Genomic DNA, 15,007 nt, shown 5'->3' on the forward strand with positions numbered 1-15,007 from the left:
TTTCTCTTCTCCTGAAGCAAAATACCATCATTATGAGCAAATGTTATCAACTTCATCAGATACTGATAGCTATTAAGCTATGCCTGCTAAAAACACCCAAACACACGTTCCACAAATGAAGATACAGGACTGAACTTGAAAGGTTCTCAAGGATTTTTAAGAACATATATTTGTCTTCAGTGCTTTAGAACATCTCGGGTGTGACTTCTTTAAGGTTGGACCAGTGTTAAAAAAGTGAATCAATCAAAAACATATGTTAAATGCACAATATAATACAAATATTTATATATTACTCTGGAAGCTACACAGAAAACTAAAGTTTGGATTCATTTTCAAATGTATTTTAGTACACTATACAGTATCTTACAATCAAATACGACCTTTAGTTAAAATATTTCTTCTTTAAATGGTGTTAGTAATACAATTCGAAGCTTGTTACAAAGTGATAGAAAAACAACCTCATATGGTTTACAATATACATCTCAATTTAAGTAGCTTTTTAACCACATTCTTGCAGAAACAGAAGATATAGAATTAAAGTCTGCCCTAAACATGCCCCAAAACACGCTGTGCATGTTTTGACATTAATTAGGTGAAATTAACGATCCTTGAAATATCAGAGCAATGGTGTTTCCATAAGAAAGCAGATATATCTGGAAGGACTCTCGGCATTTGTTCAAACAAATTGCAGTGAGCCGCCAGCAAAAACACGCAGTTACATTATGGAAAAGAACATGAAAAACAGCATTTCCACTTGTTAGCAAAAATTGGTTGTTGTTAGAATTTACAGTCGTTATCAGAAAGCCACTTCTTGAAAAGCACAATGAAAGCAGCTTAAGTATCAGATCTTCTTTTTACTATCTCCAATTCATTAAGTTTAATAAACATCACTTTTAAATTGTTAGAACCTCAAAAACAAATGACTTTTACTTCACGTATCTGAGCTCATCCATCTCTTCTTTCATGCAGCAAATGTGCAGAATGAAAATGCTCTCGAGCGAACTTGTGTAAGTTACAGATTGTTTCTCCATCTGAAGCTGGCAGAAGCATCACGTACTGTTAAGAGACAAAGAGACCAAATTAGTCACAAACAAACACTCAGATGCTACGTCTCTTTTCAGTAATGTGTAGGGACAGGACTAGGGGTAATGGGATGAAACTTCAGCATTGGAAGTTCTGCACGAAGATGCGGAAGAACTTCTTTACGGTGAGGGTGACGTAGCACTGGAACAGGCTGCCCAGGGAGGTGGTGGAGTCTCCTTCTGTGGAGATATTCAAGACCCGCCTGGACGCCTTCCTGTGTGACATGGTGTAGGGAGCCTGCTTTGGCAGGGGGGTTGGACTCAGTGATTTCTCGAGGTCCCTTCCAACCCCTACAATTCTGTGATACGTATAAACAATAGACTATTTAAATCTGCAGACATGTACATGTCAGTATATGTCATTTTCGATGGAAGATCAATCAGGTTGGCTATAAAAATGCTTTCTTGCAGGCCAGCACTGAATTTTAGTGGAAACTGATAAACAGTGACTGTATCACAATGTAAGTTCTAGCGATATTAATTAAAACAATGGGTTTAATTAATCTTGCAGTTAATGTTTATGTATTACAATTGCTAGACAGTCATAAACTTGAGACAGAGGAACACTTGTTGCATTTTGTGACACTTATGAACTTGAGAAGGGTGCTGCTAAATTTATAGCAATTAATTGTTTTTAATCTCCTCATCTGTATTTTAAGAATTTAAAACAATGACAACATTCCAAATACGAGGGAGTTTACATGTATGTATTATACCGTGGTCCTGTATGCAAGGCTTTATTTTTCTGTCTAAAGTGAGAAAAACAAATGAGTAAAAGCCATTATCACTCTTAATTGAAGCTATAAAAATTATGTACCCATGTAAACTGCACTCCCTAGAATGAAGTGGTAAATTAACGACTGCAGCAGGCAGCATATGGTCATAATCTGCATGGAGTAGCTCTCCAGTAACAGTGGAATATGCCTGTCACATTCATTACCAACACTGACAACACGTTTCTTTGAGATAATACTTTGTGAAAATTAAGGAAACAGCACTACAGCTACAACTCCTCGCTTCCATCGTGACAACAACATCTGAAATGCTGTAAATCAGACCACATGGTAAGGACAGCAGAGCAAACAAACATGGAAAGTGGCTACGCAAGCATTTGTACGCTACATGCTGAGGCCCAATAGAATCAATTTTCCTTAACAGATGTGCTTAATTTGAACTGAAAAACCAATAATGGTCACATGATGTTTAGGGTTCGAATCCCCCCTGTGGCGCAAGTGGTAGAAGTGCCGCTCTGCTACACAGGGCTTGAATCCCAGGGGTTGGACTCGATGATCTCTAAGGTCCCTTCCAACCCACATGAGACTGTGAGACTGTGTGTATCACAGTCCAGGTCTAAGCTCATACTGAAAAAGCCAGCAACTATTTTCTAGGCTCTAGAGGTCAGCACACGGATGTCTCAAGTTTTCTGATGAGATGGCTTTCCTCCTTGTCTGTGAGCATGAAACGAAGATCAAAAACCAAACCAAATCTAAAACCTTCAAAAGGCACTTCTTGTGCTCCTCAGAAAGCAAGAGAAGGCAGCAAAATTGTGTAAAAGAACCAAAGTTACTCTGATCAATTATCTTCTGGCTACTACGACTCTCTAATGGCTTCAAGCAGATGCTACTTTGTGAATTGACTGGAGCTCCTTATCTGCTGTCTCTTCAACACTCAGAGGTAAGCACTTTTCTTAGGAAAAAGGTGTCCACTAAATATGGAATGTTGTTCTGAACAGAACTGGCTTAAAAGATGAAAGTAAACAACTTACTCTGAGAAATCAATTCCTGGACGTTTAAGATACACACACACAGTCTACTGTATAAAAGGCTGCAATTCTACCGCTGAAGAGACAGTTATTTTATCCACCACTTCATTTAAACCTAAGATGCTGTTGCCTGAGCTACTCCAGCAGTGAAAGTGAAAAGTTTAGTCGACAGCATCTGATACCTAGGATACCATCCCAGGATGCCATACTACTCTGCATAGCCAGGTTGGAGAAACATGTAGGTTTGTGCTCAATAAGGTGTGTGAACAACCAAGAACTGAAATCAGATTTAGATATTGGTGCACTGTCATGGTATACTGAATGAAGCATACATAGACACTGCATTTGAACTATAATAAAAACAACGGTGTTTACATGATTCTAGTCCATTTTCTTTTCATTTATGAGGATGATCAGGGGGCTGGAGCACCTCCCCTATGAGGACAGGCTGAGGGAGTTGGGCTTGTTCAGCCTGGAGAAGAGAAGGTTGCAGGGTGACCTCATTGCAGCCTTTCAATACCTGAAGGGAACTTACACCCAGGAGGGGAGTAAACTCTTCGAAAGGGCTGACAATAGCAGGACACGGGGAAATGGTTGTAAGTTAAAAGAGGGAAGATTTAGGTTGGATGTTAGGGGGAAGTTCTTCACTAGGAGAGTGGTTAGGCCCTGGAACAGGCTGCCCAGGGAGGTTGTGGATGCCCCGTCCTTGGAGGTGTTCAAGACCAGGTTGGACGGGGCCCTGGGCAACCTGATCTAGTAAATGTGTATGTTTGGTGGCCCTGCCAGGCAGGGGGGTTGGAACTACATGATCCTTGAGGTCCCTTCCAACCCGGGTCATTCTGTGATTCTTGGAATGAGTATGATGTTATAATAACAACAAAAAATCATTCTCGATTTTTTCAGTCAGAACTGAGCCTACCAGACGATTCATTATTAAAATAAACAGGATGTCTGCAATGGAAAAAATTTCACATTGCTTACATAGGCAAATGATGACAATTTTGAACAGAGAAAATTGTACTTATGTAATGTACAGAAATAAATATTTTCCTCAGCTTGTAATTGAAAGCGTTTCCAATTGCTCCTGCCATTACAGAAAGAAACTACTTCCTTTTGCTCACTAAAGGCAACAATGGAAAAATAATAAATGAAATACAGTTGCTCTGCTTAAATACCACATTAATCACAAAGTGAAAAAATTAACTATTTTCACATCCCACCATCCCCAACTTACACACTTTTCCTTCTTTTTCCAACTTCTTCAAGTGGACTATGAGGTTGTGTTCTGCTGCTCGAAGTAAATTTTCAGGAATCTCCTAATGGGAACACAAATGTATGTTTTGTATTTGTTAAGTGTCTGCCACGTGTATACATATATTTAATACATTGATACAATTGTTTATTAACATAGTTTTTCCTATTCTAATAACTGTGTTGCACATTCAGTTAGCTATATGCAGTGACTAAAACCTGAAATGACTAAATCGATTTCTAACCATCTAAACTGTAGACTGATAACACATCCCTGTTTACTGTGCCCATTTTTTTGCATCATACACTGTCTTTATAGAAGCTTTGGCCAACTCTAAGACTGTGTTCTTCTGTGTTTGATCTACACTAGGTTGTTAGTATAGCTAAACATTTTCCCACAGGTTTCAATGACAAAGTCAAAGATACTTTTCTCCACAGATACCGATTACTTCCATTTCATGACAATATTTGCATAGATTTTAATATTCTTTAACAACTAGCATCCATAAATGTGTAAGCAATTGAAAAACACAGCTTCAGGAGGACAAAGTGCATCTTAAAATTATACAGTGCTTGGTAAGTAATAGACTTCAATCAATAATTACCTTGTACACCATCTTTACAAGCTCTGAAGATGTATATGATTTTCCAGCATTCTTCTGGAAAACATTCAGAATTTGTTCTTCTCGTGCATTTCGGTGAGAAATGTATCCTTGAATTCTAGTATTTGCATCACGGATGACTGGGCCATGACCTGAATTGAAACACACACACACACACACCAGAGTGCTGTTAGTTCCATTTGGATTTAAGGATGCTATAGAATAATTGACTCATTTTTATATAAACTTTGGTAGGCTTTAAGACTGTGTGAGAGGAACAGCATCTGTATGTATCACCCCAAGTATCCCTGGTGCAAAACTACAAGATGCTCTTTGCACTTTGCATAGTTTGTTCATATAAAAAGATTGAAATTAAGTTTAAGTTTCTTCATCACAGTCTGCACTTCAATAGGATTTAGATGGAAAGGGAGAATTAGGAGATCTCAAAAGTCTGAATGTGCAAAGGGAATGCTTTTGCTAAGATAAGAAAAAAACACCTACTTTATACTGCTTGATACAAATATAGAAAAAAAGAGTTTACTACTGAATAGATTTGAAAGATGAGAGATTATTATATTGCACCTGATTGTCTCAACCTCCACAAAGGATACTGGTATTGATGATTTAAATTGAAACTGGTCTCTCTACTGTAATGACTGAGGCAGAGACTCACACACTGTACTACCATTTCTGTTACGGGTGGTAACAAACACCAGCAAACACAGAGGTGAAGGAAGTAACGTTGCAAGAGATACGTTTTCTATGAGGTACCTTCAGAACTCACTCATACACAGTGTTGAGTGAATATTTGTAACGTGCTTTTTATAGCAAGGTTTCTTACCTCTTTATTTGCATACATCACTTAAAAGCAGCAGCAACAGCTTCTGGTTCTACCAGTCTAAACTCCAAGTCGTTTTTGAAAATAAAATATAACTTTTCTTTAAAAGTAAAATTAACTTTCCTTTAGAAGTTACTGATTACCATCCCAATCAGTTTCCTTTGATGCTCTTGGACTGTTTCTGAAAAATCATCATATTGTCCACTCATAGTTTTGGGTTGGCTGACCAAATAGGTTTTCAGCTTTCAGCTAGTTTAAATTATGGTTTATTTCACTTGAAGGCAGGCACCCTATAGAAAAGGAGCAAGTAATGTTCATAATCTCAATCTATGCTTTAGCATGGGCCAAAAGTTTCTTAACCTGCTCACTCACTTCAGCAGACTTCAAGTAAAAAATCATCAACAAAAGATATGTTAAGGCCAATATAAAACTGTGCTGCCACATGCACTTATTTTTCATTATGTTGATTATATTTAATAGGAACTTATTTCTCCTTATAAAAAGAGCGATAAATATAACAGTGGCTTTTGTAAATACACCATTGTTCATAAAAAAAAAGTTTCAGTGTAGAAAACCATTAAAATATACAGATCAAGGGCTATAATGCTGACTGTCCATTCTCTTACATTCTCTAAAGACAGAAGGCACAATAAAGTACTTGAGCACTTTAAGTACTCGAGCACTTAATGTCATAAAACTTGGAATTGAATTTAGGTGTGGATGTTTCACTCCTGCAATTTTTCAGTGATAGCAACATAATTAACTTCACTAAAAAAATATATATCTACATAAAGTACTTCTCAGTATTTGAAGAAGATACCTTAAAATATATCTTTTAAAAAATAACTTAGACATTAAGTCAGACAGCTTCACATTTGAGGCCTCTGTATATCCCAGGTGATCACATTTATTCTTATAGCATCCTGCAAAGCAATACAGCTTCTCTTGTTTCACCCATGAGAAACGGAAGCATGAAGTATAAATCTGAAGAAAAGAACTGGCTCCTGAATTCTTGCACAGGTTTCTAACTACTGTACCATTTCTCCTATGCCATCGAGTAGCAGTGTTTATTATTACAGAATAGGGCGCCCTCTGCTGGCCCAGGGGCCCTTTTCTTCTCCCAAGGATTCTCGCCAACCAAGAGCTGTAAAATATTGTAACAAGCGCTGTGCTCAAAGTCATTTCCACATTCAATTTAAGTCAAACAAACAAATGCATCCAACACGAAAAGGGAAGGTTTGGCAAAATTCAGCTTCTAAAAACCAGCCAGTAGTCACCTTGTTATAAAAATTCATGTTCACCTGTATCTACTTGAGGCTGTAATGTGAATGCCATGCACTGAGAAAAGACAAACTACAGAGTAATTATGAAGATGTAAAACCACAATGTATTGAGGCTATCTCGATCTATTGAGGCTATACAGAATGTGTCAAGAGTAAAACAAACTGTACATACCAGTAACACAAACAATTGTTTTGACCTGGCAATAACTATCTTTTGCACAGTTGCACTTGCATTTATGATGTGTGGATAAGGAAACAAAGTTGGTTATAAATCACATCAATGCCTAGCTACTCATCGGTGAAAATGAGTAATATCCTACTCTCTTCCTAATTGCAAGCAGAGCATGAACATATTTACAGCAGTATTGCAAATGGTTACACATAAATGGGACAAACATTCAACCTTGGTGAATGTGTAATCTAGACAAATAATGAGGAAAGAGAGCGTGAGACACAACAGATAGAAGTGATAAAACAGATAGAAGTGATAAAACAATTTTGCATATATGGGGTTTTTGGAAGACAGAAATTCAATTAAAGGAACAGGTCGTGCTATGCAGGTTTAAAGAAAAAAAAAGTAGAGCCTCTGGTTGACCAATAGATTGAGATTCAGGAAGCTCAAATACTCTGTTTTACTGCTAGTTTCATCAATTACTGTAAGTACTATTTATGTTTGTGTCAGCTTCCATGTCCATAGAATACACAGAATGATATTTCTCCTAAATTGCATTTTTATGATCTTAGATCTTCAATACCTACTGTGCTTGTATTAAAAAAGAACACAAAAGAGATTTGGTTATGTAGGCTAAACATAGTTAATGGGCATAGACAGAAATGGGAACGTAGAAAGTCACTCTGACTAGGTGACAAAGCTGAATCAGAAAAGGTCAGAGAAATTCCTGTGATGTAACTGAGAAAGAAAGTGAGGAAGTTAAACCTTCATTACATCACACATCCTTAAAAATCCGTTCTTCTCAAATAGAAACGGACTCGTGGCTTATACAGAAATTAAACACACCTCCCCCAAACTTGGGGAATATAAGGAAAAAAAAAGCGGAGTTTTAGTCTGAATTAATCAGCTATTTATTTTCAGAACATGATGTTTGACTTGTTGGCTCTTGGCCCAATTAAGCTAAGTCATTAACTAACATAACTATTTGACAGTCCTGCAGCCTTCTAAGATGAATTTGTGATTCATCTGGTTGCAAAGGACAAATTTCTCTCTCAAAAAGCACTGCATAGCGGCTGAGTACATGGGCAGCAGAGGACCAAAAGAACAACTATTTTCTTCTAGGGTAACACCAGTTATAGATCTGTTAATGAAAGAAAAGCCAACTTCTTATTGTTACACTAATAATAGTGTTTGACTGTAAGAGTTGATACAGTAACATACAGCAGTTGAAAACAGAATCACTAACCTGGATATATTAAATCTGGTTTCATTTGTAGTAACATTTTCAAACTTTTCATGTAATCATGCAGGTCTTCAATTACTGTTGTTCCTTCCCCTAAAATACAGTCACCAGAAAATATAGCGTTTTCCTCTTCTAGATGTAAAGACATATGATCATCAGTGTGCCCAGGTGTATATAAAACTCTGTTTAAAGAAGAACAAGAAAAAAAGTTGAAGATTTTTATTCAGCAGCCATACAGATCTTCTACCTTCATTTTCAGATGCTAAAAACAACAGTGGTAAAATCATACCCTTACAAAGGAGCTGACAGGAAGAAGCACAAAAGGTATCATACTGAGAATTTCTGAAATGGCAGCGTAGACACAATGACACTTTGTTTAATCTCAATCTTATACAATATAGAGAACAGATGACCACCTATAACGTGCTTTGTCATAGTTAACACATCACAGAGACAGTATGTTAGAGCAGCTGGCTAGTCATGTAAAACTTCTGTTAAAGAAAGCTTTATTCTGATAGTTTAAAAAGAATGACAATTTGTTTTCAGATGGAAAAGTTCCTGACATACACACAGCACTTGGCAACAAAGGGTAAGGGTGACGTTGCTGACTCTCTGAGAAATTCCTTGTATATTAACAGACATAACACAAATAACATCCTGTCTCCCCATATTTATTTTACCATGAAGGCCTCATGACACAGTGGAGCAGAACTGTAAAATACAAGGACTGGTGGTCTTTTAGCTCTTTTACGTGCAGGTCATGAAATGTCTGAAAGGTATGGATTTAAGATACCACAGCTTGGTGAAGTACTGTTTTAAAGGACAGTTGACACCTATACAGTAACCAGAGCTGCTAAGGAGCTACACTACAGTTTTTGAAAGGCAGAAATCCTCTGACTCAAGCTCAGACCAGCATCGCTGCTTTAATTCAGCATAATTTACTTGTCAATGGGATGCACAGAGCTGGTGCCAAGCATGGTGTATAACCTAACGCTAAACAGCCCCAGACACATCAGCACAGAGCTGGGAGGCTAGAAGCAGAGCACTGATGCAACAGCTCTCAATTCTGGAATACCAAGTGCTGTGGAAAGCAGGTGAGTCATCGTCCTGCTGAGGCAACAGAAAATCAGCTGCATAGCTTTCCTAATGTAACTTCACCAGGAAGTTTCAATCCTAACATGCGCAAAGCAAAACATGAATGAAACTAACACAGGCTGGCATCCTCCTAGAGAAACTGAAAGTTGCTAACTAGATGTGGCCACTTAGGACAGTGAAATGTCTTCGATATAGCCATGCCCTCTCTACGTATCTTTTTAAAACTTAAAACTTTCCATCAGATATATTCTTTATCTTCATTGCTTTTCTACCTGTCAACCAGCAAGCACATTCTTCAAGTGGGATACAATTCACACCTATATTAAAGAAAACAAGCAAAGTTCGTCCTGCGGTGTGCAATGCATTATGGATGAAAGAATTCTTAAGATATAATTCTTCTGTTTTTTGGGGGTTTTTGTTTCAGACTGACCCAGGTAAACAAGAGAGGCAATGCACTCTCAGGGAAGAATTCTTTCTTAATTGGTACACCCCACAAGAACCTTGGCAGGAAAAATGATTAGAACGCAGCATTTTAATGCTAAACACTTTATGTTGTAATGTTTCCTTGAGAAACATTTTATGACACTTACAGAGATCATCAGAAACATCACCAAAGTATCAATTTCACGTTAGAACTATGTATCTAAGAGTAAAGAGAAGTTACATAAAATCCTGTGTGGTTTTTCCCTAAGGAAATATTTCTCAAGGAAAGTGTTTCTCTGGTGAGGCCAAAGGCTGATTCCTGATAGTACTCATAGGAACATGCATAAGCACACCCTGCTGAGTCACAGAAGGAAGTCTACATGGGTAAATGTTGGCAGGGTCAGATGTATGGATTACATAAACGCACCAGATCTCTGAAGAAACGGCTTATAAAACAAAGCTGCAGAAATCGAATTGCTGTTTACCTGAGTGTGGCTCCCTCCGTCTGTATCACGTCTCCATCTTTAAGATATAAATATTTATGTCCTCCATCTCCTATTATTTCTTCACAGTGAGGGACACGAGGAAGCTTACAGATGCGATACTCAGAGTCTATTTAAAGAAAGCAAAGCAAATAATGATTCGTATTTTGTCACTAACAAAGCTAATACCAAATGGTTTGGCACAAAACCTCTCTCAGCATCTTTCATTTCTAAATTGCACATACTTTGATTGCCTTGGCTACAGACAGCACACAACCTCGAAATCAGGCACTTATGCCTCTTGCAAGTCAAGACGAGCTGTATTATCTACATTGCTTACTCTGTTCTCTTAATATCTTCTCAGCCATCACTACAGAATATGCACTTGACATTAGAACTTATCATAAATAACATCCCTACCTTCTTCTCATGATTTGAGGCCTAAAAGTTTGCCAGCAATTACTAATGGTCTATTGTATTAAGTCTCAATGTTATGCATAGTTTTTTTAAAGAGATTATTTACTGCTTTTTACACAAGTGAAAATAATAGTCAGTTTGTCACTACTGTCAGCACAGAAAGGAAAAAGCACTCTGTTCTTCTCATATCTTTTAATATTATACAAACTGCTTGTAATTCACATGTAAGAAAAACACCCTTTGAAGTTAAACACAGGTACTGAAGAAAAATATGGTACTGTAATTATGATGTTCAGACTATTCACTGTCTCATTCTACACGGTATAGTGGTACAGTGAAGTCACACGTGGATTATGTGGAGATTGCAAACGATTCTTCCAATTGCTGTGCAAAGAATCAATGGTTTTAAGTTGCTTCTTGCCACATATCTAACATACTTGCAACAAGATCCAAAACCTGTAGCCTACCATTAGGGATGTTTGTGCAGATGTCAGGTATCCCACCAGTGTGATCACGATGCCAGTGTGTCACTAAGATCTCTTGAATTGAGATGTTGAACTCGGACAGGGCCTGCTTCAAACAGCCTATATACTCAGGAATAGCTGGCTCACCTGTGTCAATAAGGATTCTTCTACATATGGGCCAATAAATAAATAAGGAAAGAAGAAAACAAACAACCACAATATTTAGAGCGCTCGTGTGAGTTAAACAGTGTTTAAAAATAAAGGGAAAAAAAAGCAACCACATCACTGCACGTTACTGCGGCAACAGTAGATATCCCCAGATAGACTCTACTACTGCTTCAGCTTTTTAGCCATTAGAAGCAACGCGGCTTTAAACTGTGTCCTTACAGACGATCACAGTTTACTTCCACCACCGACAGAGCACGGCCTTGGCTCCAGCACCCTTCCCATCGGCTGCACCAACACTCAGGCAGGCTGACCCGGGCTATTACACACATACACCGCCCAGCCCCGCGGCCGCCCGCCCCGCTCTGCGCCCAGCCCAGCCCGCCGGGCCGCTACCTGAGCCCGGTGCCCACCAGGTAGGTGTTGGTGCCCTGCAGAGTCATAGGCCCCGGGTTACAGCCCAGCACCCGCACCACACGCGACGAGAGCCGCTCGATTCGCGGCAGCAACGACGCCATCTCAGCCGCTCGGCCTTCCCAACACCCCGGGCCGCCGAGGGACAGCCCAAGGGAAGGCGGAAGCTGCGCTCCGCCTCGCACCGCCCCCCGGCCGCGCTCCTCCTTCTGAGGGCCGGCACCGCCGGGCTCTGTGGGGATGTGTGCTGTTGAGGCGGGTTTGTGCTACTTCTGGGCACTATAGGGGCCATACGGTACTCAGTGTTTCAAAGCATATTGTGGAGCTGTCTGCTTGCTGGTGTCAGTACACAACTCAGCTTTTCCAGCTGGCCTCCAAGGTTAGAGAACAGTGTTTTCAGCTGCCAGGTTAGACAGCAGCGCTGTATCTTCACTGTTCAGGTGCCAACAGCACGCTTGCCTCTATGCTGCTTTGTCGTTGCTAATTTAGCTGCATGTTAGTACCCTTAGACTGCTCATCAGCCCTTCAGCTACTCAAACTGTATGAATTATTTGCAGTCCCTCGTTCAGCAAAACAATCTGTTTTGTGATGCACGAGAGGCTTTTTGGCAGCATGTTGTGCAGGTCTATATGTGCAGCAATTAAAAACATCTACTCCTGGGCATAGACTTTAATTGCAGCTGTTAATTGCCAGGCATCAGAAAAGCCACAGACAGCAATTGGACCACAGAGCAGATACTGGACAACCCTGTGTTTAGGCCTTTAAGCCAATCTCCATTATTCATCTGAATTATTCCTATCAAAACATTAAGGTTACTTTTTATTTTCAAACTCCTCAGAGCATAACACGCTGACATCGTACAAAGATGTTTTATGTGGGAGGAAAGAAGCTTTTGTGTGTGCACGTGTGCTACTGGGATAAGGAAGATACACTATATAAAATATTTCAATATTTCAATGTCTTCCCATGTGATTTCCCAGTCTTGCTTTATAAAGATGTGTGACTAAACCCAAACTTACTCACGAGGTACTCAATTATGTTGACTTTGTAACTCATGTATATACTCATTTGTTGGTACATTCAACCCATTTTCATTCCCTAGGTGAAGTTCAGTTGCTCTGCCATTAAGCAAAGGTACTATCTAATCAAATGCAAGTATTTCAGTATGGCGTAGTAAAATCTTTTGTTCCATTATTAGGTGGGAGCTCGGATTCTGTTTTGTCTGTAGGTGGCAGCAGTGGGTGCCTTTGGAGAATTAATTCCAGGTTCTTTCTTTCACTGCGGTCTTCATTTCCTGCACAAGCCCGTGAGCTTAAAGTTTAATGTTTCTCATATAAAATGGGGATAATAGGAACGCATTGAAAGTCTTGCTATTATACTCTTTAATTTGGTACAATCACACGTGGGTGCAGAGCCTCAAGATGTTCTTTGGTTCACTAAATTGCTGTTTTACATGGCCAATACAAATGTTTGAGGGGAAAAGTAAGTGCTAGTCCTAATGAGGACCTTAGTTTCTGATGTCTGAAATAAAGTTGACTATCCCAAAGGTAAAATATCCATTGTCTTCTTAACACTAATCAAAGCAGAGAGAAAATGTCCTTCCTGCTCCTTTTGGAAGCAAATAACAAGATGTGTACTGAATACCATAGGATTTTGGTCGTAATGTGCTTTCCTCAATGGCAAGTCTAGCTAGAAAACAAAGAAGTCATCCAACCAGTAATTTAGCTCATGAGTTACTTGACTAATAAGTCCAAGGATCAGATAGGCAAACCTATCTCTCAGTCTCTATTTCTCTGTACTACAGAGTTTGCGTAATTTGTTTAATAATAACAAAGGTCACAGCAATGCCTCTGTGCCTTGGCTAATTTAAGATGCCTTCCCTTAAAGCCACAGGAGCTTGGTTACCATTTGGATAAACAAGTTGCAAAGCTTCGTTAGAAATATTAAGACCTGAGCTTGAGTTCTAAGTATTTAAACATGCAGCAAACACATCACGTAGTGTATTTATTGCTCTGCTGCCGAATTATGAATATTATTATCATTCTGGTAGAACACATACCTGAAACGATCAAAAGTTCTTTTATACTTAATAGGGTTGTGTTAGTAATTGACTAAGGTTAGTGAAGTTTTTCAAGCTGTACTGGAGGGTACCTGCTTTTCACATCTGGCCCAGCCTCATGGAGGGGGGTAGTCTTGGTAAAAATTGCTCACTATAGGTAGTCTAGTCCACAGCCAGGTTGTCACAGCCTTGTCTTGCTTGTGCAGTTGCATCCATCGAGCTCCTGGTCAAGTGAAAGATATATTCGCAAATACTACATTCTAACCAAGTGCTTGTATTAATTTGATCATTTATAGGACTGAGTAGGTATCATTACAGTTGTTGAGCTGCTTCTTTCCTGAAGTCACCTGGATTTTACTGCAGAGCTGTATAAAACTGTATTTTAAATAAACTTGTTAGTGATGCTCAGAACCACAATGAAGAGTTTGTTTGGCACGTATGCAGCAGCTCTATTATCTTTGAAGCATCGCTGAGATCTCATATAGGCAGAAAGACCTTTGTTTCATCTTCCAGAGGGCAGATATGGATAATGCATTCACCCACCAATGTCTGAAGACGTTTTCCTAATGTGTTATCTCATAGATAGAATGAACCACATACAATTGAACCAGGAGTTCTGCGGACTGCTTGGGATTCAGACACTGTTATTTAACTATGAAAAAATCTCAGATAAATTGATGCCTTTATTTAAATGGTGCCATGAAAATAATAACTATCAGGCACTGAAAGAACTTCTTAGTATTCTGATCTATAGATAGAAGGGAGCACAAGAAAGGGAAAGCAGTCATCTTATATTCCCTATGAAGATATTGATTTGGTTGCGTCTCCTGCCCTAAGATCTAGAGCTATAAACTACTCTTGCTGAGGGCTTGTATCACCCTGTGCGGCACAGAGAGGCTGAATACCAACACCTGCTCATTGTATCCTGCAGCTCTTTTAAATGTGCTCTGGATTTTCTCAGCAGCATGAAGGCTGTGTTGAGTGCTGATAATACAGCTGGAGCAGACTCTTGCAAACACCTGCAGTTTTACCAGAGGGCAGTTTTAATCACTCGTCACTGGACACATTCAGTGTCTTCACATATTATTACAAAGAAAAGCTTTTCATGAATACTTTAAAGTGCATTTTATTATATCTTTCTACTGTAGCCAAAATGATTTTTTTTTTCATAAATCTTTGAGCTACAGAAATGTGCATACAAGTTAATAAAGATTTAAAATCTTTGAGCTACAGAAATGTGCATACAAGTTAATAA

At 38.9% G+C, this 15,007-nt stretch overlaps 1 protein-coding gene across 1 annotated transcript; it reads right to left on the reverse strand.

Moving 5' to 3' along the window:
* Nucleotides 1–138: 138 nt before the first annotated feature.
* Nucleotides 139–11,871, reverse strand: LACTB2 (lactamase beta 2). The gene is made up of 7 exons (XM_015855734.2): nucleotides 11,676–11,871; nucleotides 11,118–11,281; nucleotides 10,237–10,363; nucleotides 8,237–8,415; nucleotides 4,701–4,849; nucleotides 4,079–4,160; nucleotides 139–1,056 (listed from the first exon to the last, which is right to left on the reverse strand). Exons 1-7 carry the CDS (start codon nucleotides 11,795–11,797, stop codon nucleotides 1,013–1,015), a joined length of 867 nt encoding a protein of 288 aa, XP_015711220.1. The 5' UTR covers nucleotides 11,798–11,871; the 3' UTR covers nucleotides 139–1,012.
* Nucleotides 11,872–15,007: the final 3,136 nt, after the last annotated feature.

Source organism: Coturnix japonica, chromosome 2 (assembly GCF_001577835.2).
Source record: "Coturnix japonica isolate 7356 chromosome 2, Coturnix japonica 2.1, whole genome shotgun sequence".
Classification (NCBI taxonomy): Eukaryota; Metazoa; Chordata; class Aves; order Galliformes; family Phasianidae; genus Coturnix; species Coturnix japonica.

Coding starts and splice junctions, on each gene's coding strand:
- LACTB2 (XM_015855734.2), bottom strand. CDS start 11,797: ATGGCGTCGTTGCTGCCGCGAATCGAGCGGCTCTCGTCGCGTGTGGTG. Junction 11,282..11,675: donor CTGGTGGGCACCGGGCTCAG/GTAGCGGCCCGG, acceptor GCCCATATGTAG/AAGAATCCTTATTGACACAG. Junction 8,416..10,236: donor ACGGAGGGAGCCACACTCAG/GTAAACAGCAAT, acceptor TTCTTTAAACAG/AGTTTTATATACACCTGGGC.